The following is a 14,676-nucleotide window of genomic DNA, read 5'->3' on the forward strand; positions in this document are numbered from 1 at the left end:
ACCACCCAAACCTTCAGAGCTAGACCTTAAATAAACCGTAGACCCCGTCTCACAACCTTTCCTAATGACCAACAATGTGGGTCGTTAAAGAACCCACACAATGCATGTGTAGGGGGGGACTCCCAGTGTTGTCGTCCTTTCACGTACATGTGTGGGTCGGGTGGGTGGGTGAGATGAAATATAGACTGAAAGCGGCAGCCAGAGTCGCCCTTACAAGCTGACGTCCGTCTCACCCTGTAGAAAGAATTGTAAACCGCCATGAGACTGATATGTGCGGTATATAAATCCTAAACCATAACCATAGATATGGTCTCGAAGGAGATAGCAACGTATTAATATTTGAAACTCCAAGATGGCTGCCGAATTATTTAAGTTCACAAAGTCCTATGGGTAGTATCCTTCCCATAATACACTACACGTCCTTACAATGGTGGAAGTTTGTTGCATCCGTTAGCATACCACTGCCAACGCCATTCAAAATCAGCCGAACCAATCGCCGCTTTCGAAGACATTGTTTTGGCTCGTCACCAACATTCCTCCCAAACGTTGAGAAGGAAAGATTGTGCGACGAGCAAAAAGAAAGTCTGGGAACGAGGCTACCGAACCAGCAACTCCCAACAATGTTTGGGAGTTATTGCGTCCGTTTGCCTTAATTAATAAAACACTACATACTAATAAGGAGGAGTCACGCCACGTGATATAGTACCGATAGGCCTGGACAGATTCTGCTCAAAAATCAACCTTAGTTTTTGGTTTGGTTAAGTTTGAAACATGCCACAGTTGATCTTTTCAGCAAAATATGGTCTGTGCCTGGTGCTAAAACAATACAAAGTTCATCACGCAGTGCGATGCTTATATCAGCGAAATACATACTTATAAATATATTATCTTTGGTACAACAGCGGCCCTTCAGTAGAAAGAAGTATACAAAAATTTGGTTTTATCAACGGAGTTGATAATGTAAATTGGCCACCGTACAGAGATTCTAAAAGCTGACGTTTCGAGCGTTAGCCCTTCGTCAGAGCGAATCGAGGGATTATGGGTTACGTGTAGTTTTTATAGTAGAGTAGGAGCTACGCTATTGGTGGTAACATGGCAACGTGAAAAATAGGAATATATTAGTTAAATGAAAAGCGTTCGTTAATACCGTGAGGATTAAGGGTGCCGATTTGAAAGATGAATTTTTGTTCCAGATTCTTGCGGCTTTCCGTAGTACCTAGATGTAGGGAAAGGCCGCAGATAGCCATGTGTTTTTTGGAGTGGTTAGGCAGATTAAAATGGCGAGCGACTGGCTTAGATGCATCTTTGTCATTCTTTTCAACATCGCGAAGGTGTTCGCGGAATCGGTCACCTAGTCGTCTACCTGTCTCACCAATGTATAATTTATTGCATAACGTGCAAGTTATGCAATAAATGACATTTGCGGAGGTACATGTGAAACGATCGGTGATCTTAACAGATCCCTTAGGTCCCGATATCTTGCTAGTGTTAACAATGAAAAGACAAGTTTTGCATCGTGAGCGCGCGCATTTGAAAACCGCGATTGTCTCTGCTGTCCATTCCTCTCAACACTAACGAGAACCGAAGTTTTAGTGTTCGGATTCCGTACTTCCTCTGGTATTAAGACAAACGAAATGTTGATTTGGCTATTCTCTTACTTGATCATACACGGCAGTTTTGCTCAGCTTCTGTGCTCGATTTGACTTGTACTTACCTTCGCTTTCGGCCTTCGGCCACTTTGAATTTTTGAAAGATAGATTCTCTTTCAGGCTCTGAAAGCTTTGCTCCATTTGTCGTCTCCAGAGTACGCTTTTCATTTGGTCAGCGCCAAGAACACGGACTTTGGCCAAAAGTACGCGCAGTCGCGGTAATGGTATAATGTAGAACGCAGAAGAGCTGGACTTTCTGCTTTGGCTGTGGCCAAGTCCATGTTCTTGGCGTTTACCTAAAGAAACGCGGACTCTGGGGATAAGAATGCTGTGCTCCTTTTTCGATTGCCACCTCAATCGGGTCTTGATTTGTATCTTCAGTTTGGTAGATCATGAATTCTGTGACGTCCGCCATTTTGTTTAGATACTGGCTGAGGTATTGCTTCAAGTTGCGGTCCATATTTGGGTCAGCCAACACATGATAGCCAACCTATCTGTCGCAAACCAAGAGTGAATTAGATAAGAGTGTTCATCTAACACTTCGCGATTTTGCCCCACCACAGTCACAAATGGACTTCTGCTTAGATACACTTTGCGCGCGAAACATACAAAGAGCCGACAATTTTAACGAATCAGAAGAAAACATGTCACGCGTGACTGCTTCAACTGATTTTCGCGGGAACGGGTATTCTAAAAATAGACTCATTTGTGACTTTGCTGGGGAGCCCACGGATGCCATAACAACACTCTTATCAAATTCAGTCTTGCACGAACCAGATCTCCAAAATAAGGCCGCAACGTCACACGTTGAAATATTCTTCGACTTTTCTTCGTTCCGACGGGATTGATACTCGTTGCAGTCAGTATGTATTACCGAACCATTGCCCAGCGGAAGACTCTTGAGAGGTCTGCTATGTGCGTTAAAAATGAATGCGAAGAGACATTTGCTCTTGGATCCGCCAAGTTCACAGATCTACTCGTATTAGAAAAGGAGCACGCCATGAGATTGTCGTGGACAGTGACAACTGCTTTCACCTAGAGCAAACTACTGCTCTTTTGGTTTGGTTATTATTTGCTGATGATTCTATTGGTTATATTCAATACCCAGAAGGTATACTTGTAACACATTTAAAAGCTATAGGTGCTTACATGTAAAAGACGGGGTTAAAACCTCTCGATAGCTGTGTTTACAAAGTTGAGAAATATCCAGATGTTTTCGGTATCACTTTGTTGTGGTTGAACAGTGAAGCATTCCTTTACGATAAGAATCAAACACGAATTCACCCTTTCCTAGCTAAATGGCTCTCCTCTGGTACTTCATAGGCTCAGTTTTACCTAATACCCACGTAAAAAGTTTAAAGGTGCCGAAAACTCCGTTTGGCGACTATTTTCACCTGGTTCTTAATGCAACTAAATACAGCACGTTTCATGATCCGTTCCAGATTTCGTGAAAGGTTGAAAAGTTTTGGAAACAATCCTAGTTTTTACTTATCGCAAACTGAGGCATTCGTAACTGTTTACGTAATTGAGGAGCATTCAGATAGTTGAGAATGACCAGGTGTAGCCTGTCAATGATAACGCATTCTTTTTAGATAAAAAAGCAAACACAAAATCGGTCATTATTTCCTAAGAAAACCAGAAAGCAACTGATCGCAACGTAACTCCCATTTTGTACGCAATGTATCCACGACTTCTTCAAAGTTCTGCTTTGATTTTAAATAATAGTGAAAATATCCCATTTTAAAAAAGATGCTAGGAAGTTGCTCACTTTTAGAGAAGCTACTCAAAAGTTGCCGAGCAGAATCTGTCTAGGCCTACACAGAAGCGCAGAAGTGCTTGACTGGAATAACATATATAGAGGATATTACACGGTGGCGAGAAGATATGAATTTTATGTTCGAATGGCAAGAACAATATCTCACAAGTGAGCGAAGCGAACGAGTGAGATATTGTTCTTGCCACGACCTTGAATGTAGGTCCGGCCGGAGGGCGTGCATGGCCCCAAAATTGTTGGAAGACCTGTGCAATCCGATCCAACATTGCTGCGCCACGCTAAGACGATCAAAGAAGGCTCCGTGCAAACCGACGCAACATTTTTGGCCAACAACTCCTAAATTGTTGGGAGTTACATGTTTCGTCTGTTTGCACACCCTATTGCATGTAATTGGGAGTTCTTGCGCAAAGTTTGAAACTGGCCAAACGTTCTTTTGTTCAGCCGAAGCGTGGCGCAACGATGTTGGATCTGTTTGCACAGCTCTTCCAACATTGTTGGGGCCACGCACGCACATTACATATGGTCTCCATGGAGATAGCAACGCATTAATTTAAGTCTTATGGGTGGTATCTTTCCCATAAGACACTACACGTCTTAAAAGTTCAACCAACATCCAACATCTGTCGAAAAAACAACTCCCAACGATGTTGGGAGTTGTTGCGTCTATTTGCACTGTGCCTTAAATATAAAGCCACTGCACATAACACAGCTTGTTTTTCTTGTATGCTAATGCTCTCCTCTCACAATTTGAATCTTTGTTGGGACTCTGGAGGGACACGCTTTCGGTGAAATGTTTTTGAAGCCGTTCAAAAAACTCGCAGCACATGTTTCATCTGGTCTAAAACCACTCGGCTTCGTCTCGTGTTTTTAACAGTAGTGTAGAAGCTCACGTAACATGCTATTGTTTGGTACTGTAAGTAGCTTCCATAGTTTTTTAACTTCACTTCTACAAAAAAAAATGACTTTAAATCACCGGAAATAACCGTAACAGTCAAGTTAGTCTAAATTATTTTGAAGAAAAAGTGTTTGTATTCGAAATAAATAAGTTTTAGAATCGCCTATTTTTGTTTTCAAATTTCGCGGGCGCTATTGTTATTAGACAAAGCTCTTTGTATCAGAACAATAGGGCAACTGTAGCACGTTACAATTATTCAAGATGGCTGTCCCCCGCGAAATGTGAATGTAAAAATAAGCGATTTTAAAATTCGCATTTCTTGATATAAACACTGTTTTAAAAACAAATTTGTTTGTTAACATAATTTTCTTCGGTTTAAACTTATTCCGTAGTAAGATATATATATCTCTTTCTTTACCCTCGGATTTTAGAATAGCTTTGTGTAGCTAATATCTCGGAGCATTTACCCTCCCAACCATGATAGACCACAGAAGACAGACCACAACACCGGGAACTACATGCCCTACTCTTTGCGACAAGTGTGTGAGTTCTTTTACGTCCCACAGGATTATGAACATTGAAGGGTTGTGAGACGGGGCCGACGGTTTATCGTCCTAATCCGAGAAGACTAGAGAGTCTAACCATTTGCAGATGTAATTACAAAGGCAGCACTTTCTCCTCAGTTGAACTCACGACCTCCCGCGTGACAGCCCGATGCTCAACCAACTGAGCCACCGGTGCGCGGTGGAGGTTGCCTTTAAGTCAGTCATTGTTTAGCCTTTTGTTTTTGACTGGGGTAGCGAGCCAATCACATTACACCTTACGAAAGCTGCTGCATCACCCGTTTTTAAACCCGATAAAATATTAGTGTTCCTATTTTAAACATTTCATTTTATGGAAATGTAGAAGAGCCTCCTATTGTATTGGGTGCAGGGATGTCGCAGTGTTGAGAGCATTTACCTTCCGCCAATGTGGCTCGGATTTGATTCCCAGAATTGGTGTCATATGTGGGTTGAGTTTGTTGGGTATCTACTCTGCCCTGAGAGGTTTTTCTTCAGCTACTCCGGTTTTCGCTTGTCCTCAAAAACCAACCCATGATTTGGTACGCGTCGATTTGATTTCTGTGATGTCCCAATTAGTGCCTCAGTGCAAGATAGATGGTTTTCACGTGACGTCACAGCGGCCACGTTGGTGCACAGAACAATAGAGAAAAAGTCTTTTGGGAATTTGACTCTATTATAATGCAAAACATGAGCCATAATTTGCTATTGTTTTCTGCACCAACATGGCTGTCTCATCACGTGATTGAAAACCATCTATACCTTTGACACTTACATATAAAAGTTCATCATCATCGTAATAAAATTGTGATAAATATATCCTCATTAACATATTTTATTTTCCGGCCAGAGGGTCAGTATAGTGGAAAAACTGTGTCTGGTGGGGCTATGGAACACCAACAGTCAAAAGAGTGTTAAAAAACAAAAACATAGGTTGTCCATATAATTCGCTTAAGTTTAAAAATGAACTATGTACAAGGCTAAAATTATATTGAAAAAAGTAAAATCCTAACGTTTTCGACACTAGGTTATTCCGGATGGTGGGAAAATGCCACTTGATATGTGGCTGTAATGTGTTTTAGTATATACTAGTATTGATCTTGGTGTCTCAAGCAATCTGATTGGTTCGCTATCTCGGAGTAATTGAGCATTATTCACTCTCTACGGAATGAATAATGCGTGATCCAAACAAACCAAAGGGGCGGCGTAAACTCGCAAGTATGTCTGAATCGGAAATATTAGGGCCGTTTATAGGAGAGAAAATAAGCCGCGGATTACTCTGGCCGCGGCGTACATAATACGCGAAGGGAACTATTTATATGAGTATAAACTCCCAGGCCAGGATAAGCCGCGGCTTGACAAAGCCGTGAACGTAGATTTTGTATCATTTATACGGGGTGTTCGGGTCTTATGTAAGCCGCGGCTTATTTTCTCTCGTATAAACGGCCCTATTGAGAATAAAAGATGATGCTGTCCCACAGAATACAAAAAGGGCCACAAAATTTGGCCTGAAAGTTTTCAAAGGTAAGAAAAGACTTCATACTTTTGCCAAACAGTGTTTGACTTCGTTTTCCAGATACTTATTGCTGAAAATTAAACAATCTTTACGCCAACAATTTTTTTCACTTGGACTAATTCTATTTGCAGGGCTGGTTTGCCCAGCAAAACGAATTGATTAATGAAATCGAGGAATTAAAAAAGAGTTAAGAAAGTTCTACATGGCTGAAAGTAAACAAGACGGGTTATATTACATCAAAACAACGCTCACTTCAGCCCGGTTTACAGTACAGAAATTTTTTGGCACGGCTCGGGTCCCAAAAAAAAGGTTCAGCTCGGATAAAATTTGCAGTGTAAACAACCTGTCAGTACCAAATTTCATCCGTGCCGAACCAAAATTCTTACCCGTGCTGGGACCTTCGGCGAGGTAGTCCGAAAACGGGTAAAAATGGTACGGGTGCTGAAAAAATAGGCACGGTTCGGATAGAACAAGTAGTGTAAACACTTTAAAGGGCCAAATTTGAGCCTTAATTCATATAGGCTAGCTCATATGGCTGCTCATTCTCCACCAAAATCACGCGGACGTTCTTGATTGTAATTGAACTGCGCATGTCTACAAGAGAACTTATCGGGGCCAAAAAATTTTGGCACGGTATTAAACAAAGTTTGCCGAGGTCTTTTTAGGCACCCGTGCCAATTTCACACGAGCCGTGCCGAAAATTGTCTGTAGTGTAAACCGGGCTTTCAATTCATGTGGATCGTTCACTTTCAATTTCCATTACAAATGAACTTCTAAAACTCCGATCGAACGGTGAAAATGTCCTAACAAGCAGACTTTCGATTTAGATTACTGATTTGAAAGGTGTTAAATGACCATTTTACTAGTTTGTGACGAGGATTTTAACGAAGGTTATAGATTTGCCATGTTTAAAGCTTCTGTAAACACTTCCCCGCATGCTTTGCACCGCTTGCACGTTTCCCACGCGTGAATGGAGATGTCAATTAAATCGACTTTGCACAGTCTTGGGTGGTTTACTTCTGCTAATGTTGTTGCCACTATTCACCTCGATTTTTCAAAGAATAATTGTTCAATAAATGGTGTAATGAATTAAGACTGTACGTTGTGATTAATATTTATTCTTCTATTAAAGGCCTTCTAACCTTTTCCTTACAACGCCTGATTGCTTCTACCAGAAACCCATAAGGGTTGAAACGTGTAACGGCCCCTTGTGTGCTGGCAAACAAGCTTCTGAATATTCAATTTGCTAAGTACCATATTTGGAACAACAAGAGCGACGGGTTTCCAAATATGGTACTTAGCACTGAAACATTCAACCAATCAGTTCACACTGAATATTCGGAAGCTGTGAACGCGCGTTACACGTTTCAACCCTTATGGGTTTCTGCTTCTACTTCAATGTTACTATATCTGATTACATGTGATTTATTACCAACGATTCAGTCCTTATACGGAGTACTATCAATCATTGCAATCACTACAAACGGGTTGAAAATAGCCCAAATATGGTTCACAGTGAGGAAAATACTTGAAATAACCGGCTGGAAATTTCGTAACACGCGACAACGCGCGTGACGTGGAGCCGGTAGAAAGGGTAATTTGATCATCATTTCTTCTAAGGGCGCTCACGACGGTGAATTTGAAGTCGTCGAACGAATTAATTGAAGGCTTCGAGATGCTCTTTATTTGTAAATTTTCTTGTTAATCGAGCGTGTTCTACGACAATTTCCCTTGGTTTGGATGAACGGAACGATTTTACAGAGCTCTATAGGCAAGAACAATAGAATCAATTGGTGATTGTTTGAATGTACTTTTAGTGGTTACAATTCAGCCTTTTCTTCAGTTGCTTCAAAAATTTAACATAGACTACAGTACATATGAAAGATATATGAAAAAAGAGAAAAGTCTCCTTGCAAAATAAAACAGTTCATTAAAATACTGTCTAGTCATATGTGGCACAACGAGGTTGTGGTAGTTTGAACACAAAATTGATGACAAAGTCGGAAAAAGATGCTGGAAAAAAGCTCAAAGGTATGAGCCCATACCGGGCATCTCGGCCAACCATATAGCGATCAGATGGAGAGGCCGAAGTCAGGCCCTCTATTATTGCATTTACAACATCGCTGATATCAGCATGGCCACGAAGATTTCTCGCAATCCCTATTGCTGTAAAGAAAAACAAAGAGTTAACCATGAATTGAATAACTGAATTATTGATTAATTGAATGTATGCATTACCCATTCTAAGCAAATTGCATCCGAATAAAATTAATAATAATAATAATAATAATAATAATAATAATAATAATAATAATAATAATAATAATAACCCAAAATCAAAACAATCAAGAAGTTGAAAGAGAAAATGGTAATTCGACAGTAATAGACCTGGATTTGAATATGACAGGAAACGAACAAGGTGAGGAAAGAAAGGATACAATAGGCAATTCATCGCAGGTGTTGAATGATGTCCCAGGGTACTTACCAGAATACATGGAAATCAGCAGGCCGCATACAGTCACCTGAGACCGAAATAGCGACGGGGAAATCATAACAATCAGCTCATCACTTATCGATGGCGCGTATAATAAGATCACAACATAGAGAAAAAACACCTTCCTGGTGCCTTATGGGAAAATAGGACGCGACTTCATCGACCAGTTAAGCAAGCATATCAACGATTGGAACAACATCTTGCTCTAAAAGCTGCCATTGTTCTTTTAGCTGTGGGGCTATAAAAACCTAGTCAGAAGTCGAAAGCTAAAGAACACCAAGAATGTCTTGTAAAGCGGGTAAAACTCTGGAGAAATGGCGAAATTGATTGCCTATTGCGAGAGGGGCGTATGATCCAGAGGCGCATAAAAAAATCATGTAAAAAAGATCCGCCAAATGAAGCCAAGATTTTTGCAAAGCTGGTGATGGAGGGGCAAATCAATTCGGCGCTACGCTACTTAAGCGAGAATGACGGAGCAGGTGTTTTACAGCTGACCGATGATGTGACGCAGCAGCTCAGAGAAAAACACTCGGAGGCACAGGAAGCGAAGTTAGACTCACTGATGTTTGGACCAGCTGAAGATATCCCTGACTCAATTTACCACCAAATTAATGGCGAGATGATCAGAGAAGCCGCCCTAACAATTAAGGGACCCGGTGGACCCTCGGGCGTGGATGCTGTGGACTTCAGGAGAATCCTTGCTTGCAACTCTTTCAAGAGATCAAGTGCTAACTTATGTGACTCTCTTTCTATACTAACAAAGAGACTTTGCACAGAATATGTGGATCCGCTGACCACTGAGCCTATTCTGGCGAAGCGCCTTATGAGAAGGATTATTGGCAAATGTGTTTATAGAGTGGGAAAACAAGATCTGATTGACGCATGTGGTACTACATAAGTGTGCGCAGGTCATAAATCCGGTTCTGAGGCTGCCTGCCTTTCATGCGATGCATAATATCTTCGAGTCGGATGAAACAGACGCCGCGTTACTCGTAGATGCCTCGAACGCTTTTAATTCGCTTAATAGAGCACAACGTTAGAGTTCTATGTCCAATAATCGCCACCTATGCAATAAATACCTACAGAGCGCCTGTGCGACTTACTGTTTTTGGAGGGAAAGAGCTCTTGTCTTCGGAAGGCACTACACAAGGGGATCCATTAGCTATGAGCTTATATGCAATCAGCCTTCAACCCCTGATTACCCTCTTGGGCATTCGTAGTTCTGCAAAGCAGTGCTGGTATGCCGACGATGCCACTAGAGCGGGTGCGTTGACAGACATCAGAAAATGGTGCCGACGAGCTGCTGGCGGCAGGTCCGGCTTTAGGCTACTATCCAAACGCAAAGAAGTGCTGGCTTGTGGTAAAACCAGAGAAATTGAAAGAAGTAAATTAAGGGAACAGGAATAAACATAACCATGGAAGAGAGCAAACACCTTCGCACGGCACTCGGACAGAGGTCGTATCTAGAGGAGTATGTCGGCAGCAAAGTAAAGGAGTGGATCAGTGAAGTAACTTTACTAACAAAGTTTGCAACCTCTGAACCGCAAGTTTGCTATGCAGCTTTTACATTCGCGCTAAGGCATAAGTGGACTTATTTCATAAGGACCCTGCCAGATATTGAAGATCTCCTGGAACCAATCGACCTAACTGCTCTGTGACTGAACGAAAACTGCTAGCACTTCCTGCCCGTATGGGAGGCCTGGGGATGACAAACCCATCCGAAAGTGCGGAGTCAGAGTATTCAGCATCCATCAGGATGAGCGCTCCACTTGTTGATAAGATAATGGAGCAATCCCATGAGACCCCAGATGATGCAGATGTGCGAAGGCTGATGTATGCTGTTCGAAAAGGGGACCTGAAGGGGAAACTAGAGGAGCTGAAGGACCTAAGCAAGCGGGAGTTTCGAGACGCACTGAGGCTACGCTATGACTGGCCCATCCCCGATAGCCCATCCGTATGCGTATGCTGCGACTACAGCTTTACCGTGGACCACGCCATGATGTGCCAGCGAGGCGGCCTAATCATACAGCGTCACAACGAGATACGGGATCTGGAGGCAGAGCTACTTGATATGGTTTGCTATGACGTGGCAGTTGAGCCCACCTTACAATCCCTTGCCGGGGAGGAGCTCAACGCGGAAACGCGGTGTTCAATTGATTTCCTTTGTTGCCGGCGTTTCTTTCTCGGCGTTCCTGATCAGCAATGCTCAATTAGCTATTCGCTATAACGTGCGTACACTGAAACACGGCGTTTAAGATTTTATTACCATGATGAAACGAACAAGTATTGTCACTTTCAATGAGAACCGAGCGAAAAGAGATTAAACCCCGGGGAGTGTCAGCAGTACCATTCCAGGCTTGCCGAGCTCATCTCTTCAAAGAAGGAGGAGGACTACGCAACAACAATCACATGGATCAGAACGAAGGTGTCCTTCGCCATCCTGCGGACTGCCCTACTCTGTTTGAGGGGAACAAGGTCACAGAGAAGAAAGACAAATGCACAGGAGAATGACTTAGAGATAAAGAAGGAACTTGCTGGACTGACATAATGATTTCTTAACGAACGTTTTATGCCTTAGCTTGATTTATATTTCTTTTAAAAAAAAGATTTTTTATGTACATATGGTTTAGAATTTTTCAGTTTTTGATTATTATTATCATAGATGTATGAAATGAGGCCAAGAACCTTATTATAAATAATGATTATATTTTGGCTATAGAATATGACTGAATCTTAACTCTGTAAAGTTTTTAGGAAATATTGTTTTATTACATGGTTAGTGGTTAGTGTGCTTGACTCCAGATCGAGTGGTCTGGGTTCGAGTCCTGGCCGGGGACATTGTGTTATGCTCTTGGGCAAGACACTTTACTCCCATGGTGCCAGCAAAATGCTGGGGGTAACCCTGCAATGGACTGGCATCCCATCCAGGGGGGAGTAAAAATACTCCTAGTCACTTCATGCCACAGAAACCGGGATAAGCTCCAGCTCTGATGGGCCACTTGGCTTGTAAACAGACTTTACTTTTACATATATTAATGGCAAAAAAGGTAAAGTCACTGCTTACGAGCCAGAAGGCCCATCAGGCCAGCGCTTACCGGTATATCTGGTTTCCGTAGCATGAAGTGACTAGGAGTATTTACACTCCCCCCTGGATTGGATGCTAGTCCATCGCAGGGTTATCTCCAGCATTTTGCCCATACCCATTTATACACCTGGGTGGAGAGAGGCACCGTGAGAGTAAAGAACACAACACAATATCCCCGGCCAGGACCCGAACCCAGACCACTTGATCCTGAGTCAAGCACTCTTAACCATGAGGCCACCGCGCCTCCCCTTTACATATATTGTTGTTGTTTCAAATAATAATAATAATAATAATAATAATAATAATAATAACAATAACAACAATAATAATAATAATAATAACAATAATAATAATAATAATGATAACAACAACAATAGGGTAAAACCAGACTACCTGGGCATGGTGGGGCAAGCTGCGACAATGTAAACGAAGTAATTATTGCTTGTGAGGATGTGTATAAAACACTAAATAATAAAATAAAATGTAAGAAGCCTATAATCCAATAGCAAGACAAAAGGTCCATTTAGATAAAGGATCATGTCACAAAGACAAAGATAGGAGTCAGTACCTGTCTGCAAATACTCCTCTCCATAGTCATTTTTCAACTCCTCACTAATGTGGTTCCATCCCTTCCTCAGTTCTCTTTCCAGAAAGTTTGGATCCGCGATGTTGGTGGGAAAGAATCCCGGCTCCAGCATAGTGACCTTTATCCCCCAGGGACGAATCTCCCGTCGAAGAGCATCAGAGAATGCCTCCACAGCATATTTGGTCACAGCATAAGATCCATAAAATGGACACGCAATCCTCCCTGTTATTTTGACACAGTCAATGAGTAGAGTAAGAGTTAAAAGTATAAACAATAAATTGTAGAAATGTGTGAGTAACAAAAAAAAGTTAATAAAATTAGGCACACCATCTAAGTTAAAATAGCCAATTAGCCAGTATCAAAAACACCATAATACCCTTGCTTGTCCCTCCAAAACTTTGCATAAGCATTGTTTCCAGTTTCTCTTGAGACCACTGTAAGTCCCAAAGTACAAACAAAGAGTATTATGGTATTTTTGATACTGGCTAATTACTGCAGCCCAAGATAATGTATAAAACTTCCTGTATAAAATTAATGAAAAAAAAGCCATAATACATAAAAACAATGTGACTGCTCAATATGAAATAGTGTGGTACCCACATCATAGACAAAAACAGCAACAACAAGGTAACATCTCATTTCCTAAGACAAAATATTTTAAAGATTTTCTACTTTTTATGTCATTAAACTTGACGTCAAGAAAAACATGTAGCAGATAAATATAACTTTTTAAACTTCCTTCAGCTTGTCTCTACCCAACCGTAATTAATAGATAGATAGATAGATAGATAGATAGATAGATAGATAGATAGATAGATAGATAGATAGATAGATAGATAGATAGAGAGAGAATATCCTGCAAGTAGAGTCTCTTAGATCTTCCAAGATAAGTCAGGAAGAGGAAGAAGACTCTGCCAGCCACCTCAACATTCTTTGATTTGCCACTCATCCAAAGAAATGGATGAGTCAGTCGATTTTTGTCCTGTATTTTTTTTATTTTTGTGCATGATCAATCGCCATGCATCATCAATATTTTTTTGAAATTAAAAACAGCACGGCAATTTTTAACTAAAGGTAACTTCCCATGAGTATTTCCTCCATATGTAAGTTACAGAAGCTTGTCTGCCAGAAACCTATAAATTTTTCAGTAAAAAATGAAATGTCAATTTAAAAATATGAACTATTTTGAGTTTGGACCAATGACATAATTCCTTGGTTGTCGTGTGTTAATGCCAGAGTTGCTCGAAAATATCTCGACTGTTTGTTTTTGTTTTGTGGTTACTGGTCATTTGTGACTGACACCGAATACATTTGAATTTTTAACGCACACTCAGTACAAACTGTCGAGGCGGCTGGCAGAGTATTTTTCCTCTTCCTGACTTATCTAGGAAGATCAAAGAGACTCTGCTCACAGGGTACGAATGGAATGGCCCGAGCTTATTAAAGGGGAAAAGATAAAGTATAAGTCTAAGCAAACATAAGAAATTCAACAGAAGTGCTTACTTCTCTTGTCATCGCTGAGTTAAGCATTCACATCTAAAGCACCCCCAATCCACGGGTAAAATTGTCTGATCTCAGACAGAGTAAAATCTTGTTTTTGTAACTCTTAGAAGGGGAAAGGGTTAAAACAATCATTTTATGCCTAGTGTGTCAACAACACGAAGCCAAAGGGATGGCCCGGATGTGTGGGAATAATATAAGTAGTAAGCTACCAATGATGAGAATTGTTAATAAGTTAACTTATTCCATTTTGACTTCGGGTAAATATCCTTGTTAAACTTGATTAGAGGGCACTGAAAGACAATGGGCCACCTGTGACTAATTTGCTAACAACTCAGGATTAAAGATGTCAAGTATGCATGTCAGCAATGTCAAGCTAAAGGAATTAATGGAGAATGTGGAGAGGGTGGAGCAGTAACAAACAAGCTACATGTAACTAACGAAATGAAATGGAATGGCTCTGGTATCATCTTGATTGAGAAAATGTAAGAAATTTCATGCACAACTATTGTGGGTCCATGGTAACATGAATCGAAGCAAAACAACCATAACCGTCTCTTCTAACCTGCCATACTGGCCAAATTCACTACTCGTCCCTTGGATTTCTTAATCAGTGG

At 41.1% G+C, this 14,676-nt stretch overlaps 1 protein-coding gene across 1 annotated transcript in view; it reads right to left on the bottom strand.

Annotated features, from left to right (window-relative positions):
* Positions 1 to 7,494: 7,494 nt before the first annotated feature.
* Positions 7,495 to 14,676, bottom strand: part of LOC138006711 (dehydrogenase/reductase SDR family member 9-like) — an 8,434-nt gene continuing 1,252 nt past the window's right edge. Inside the window, exons 2-4 of the mRNA XM_068853205.1 lie at positions 14,625 to 14,676; positions 12,542 to 12,781; positions 7,495 to 8,560 (exon numbers count right to left, since the gene is read on the bottom strand). The exon at positions 14,625 to 14,676 is cut by the window's right edge and continues 134 nt beyond it. Of these exons, the coding sequence (XP_068709306.1) occupies positions 8,337 to 8,560; positions 12,542 to 12,781; positions 14,625 to 14,676 (516 nt within the window). The 3' untranslated portion in view covers positions 7,495 to 8,336. The remainder of the gene's footprint in view (positions 8,561 to 12,541; positions 12,782 to 14,624) is intronic.

The sequence above is a fragment of the Montipora foliosa genome, chromosome 6 (assembly GCF_036669935.1).
Source record: "Montipora foliosa isolate CH-2021 chromosome 6, ASM3666993v2, whole genome shotgun sequence".
NCBI classification, from domain to species: domain Eukaryota; kingdom Metazoa; phylum Cnidaria; class Anthozoa; order Scleractinia; family Acroporidae; genus Montipora; species Montipora foliosa.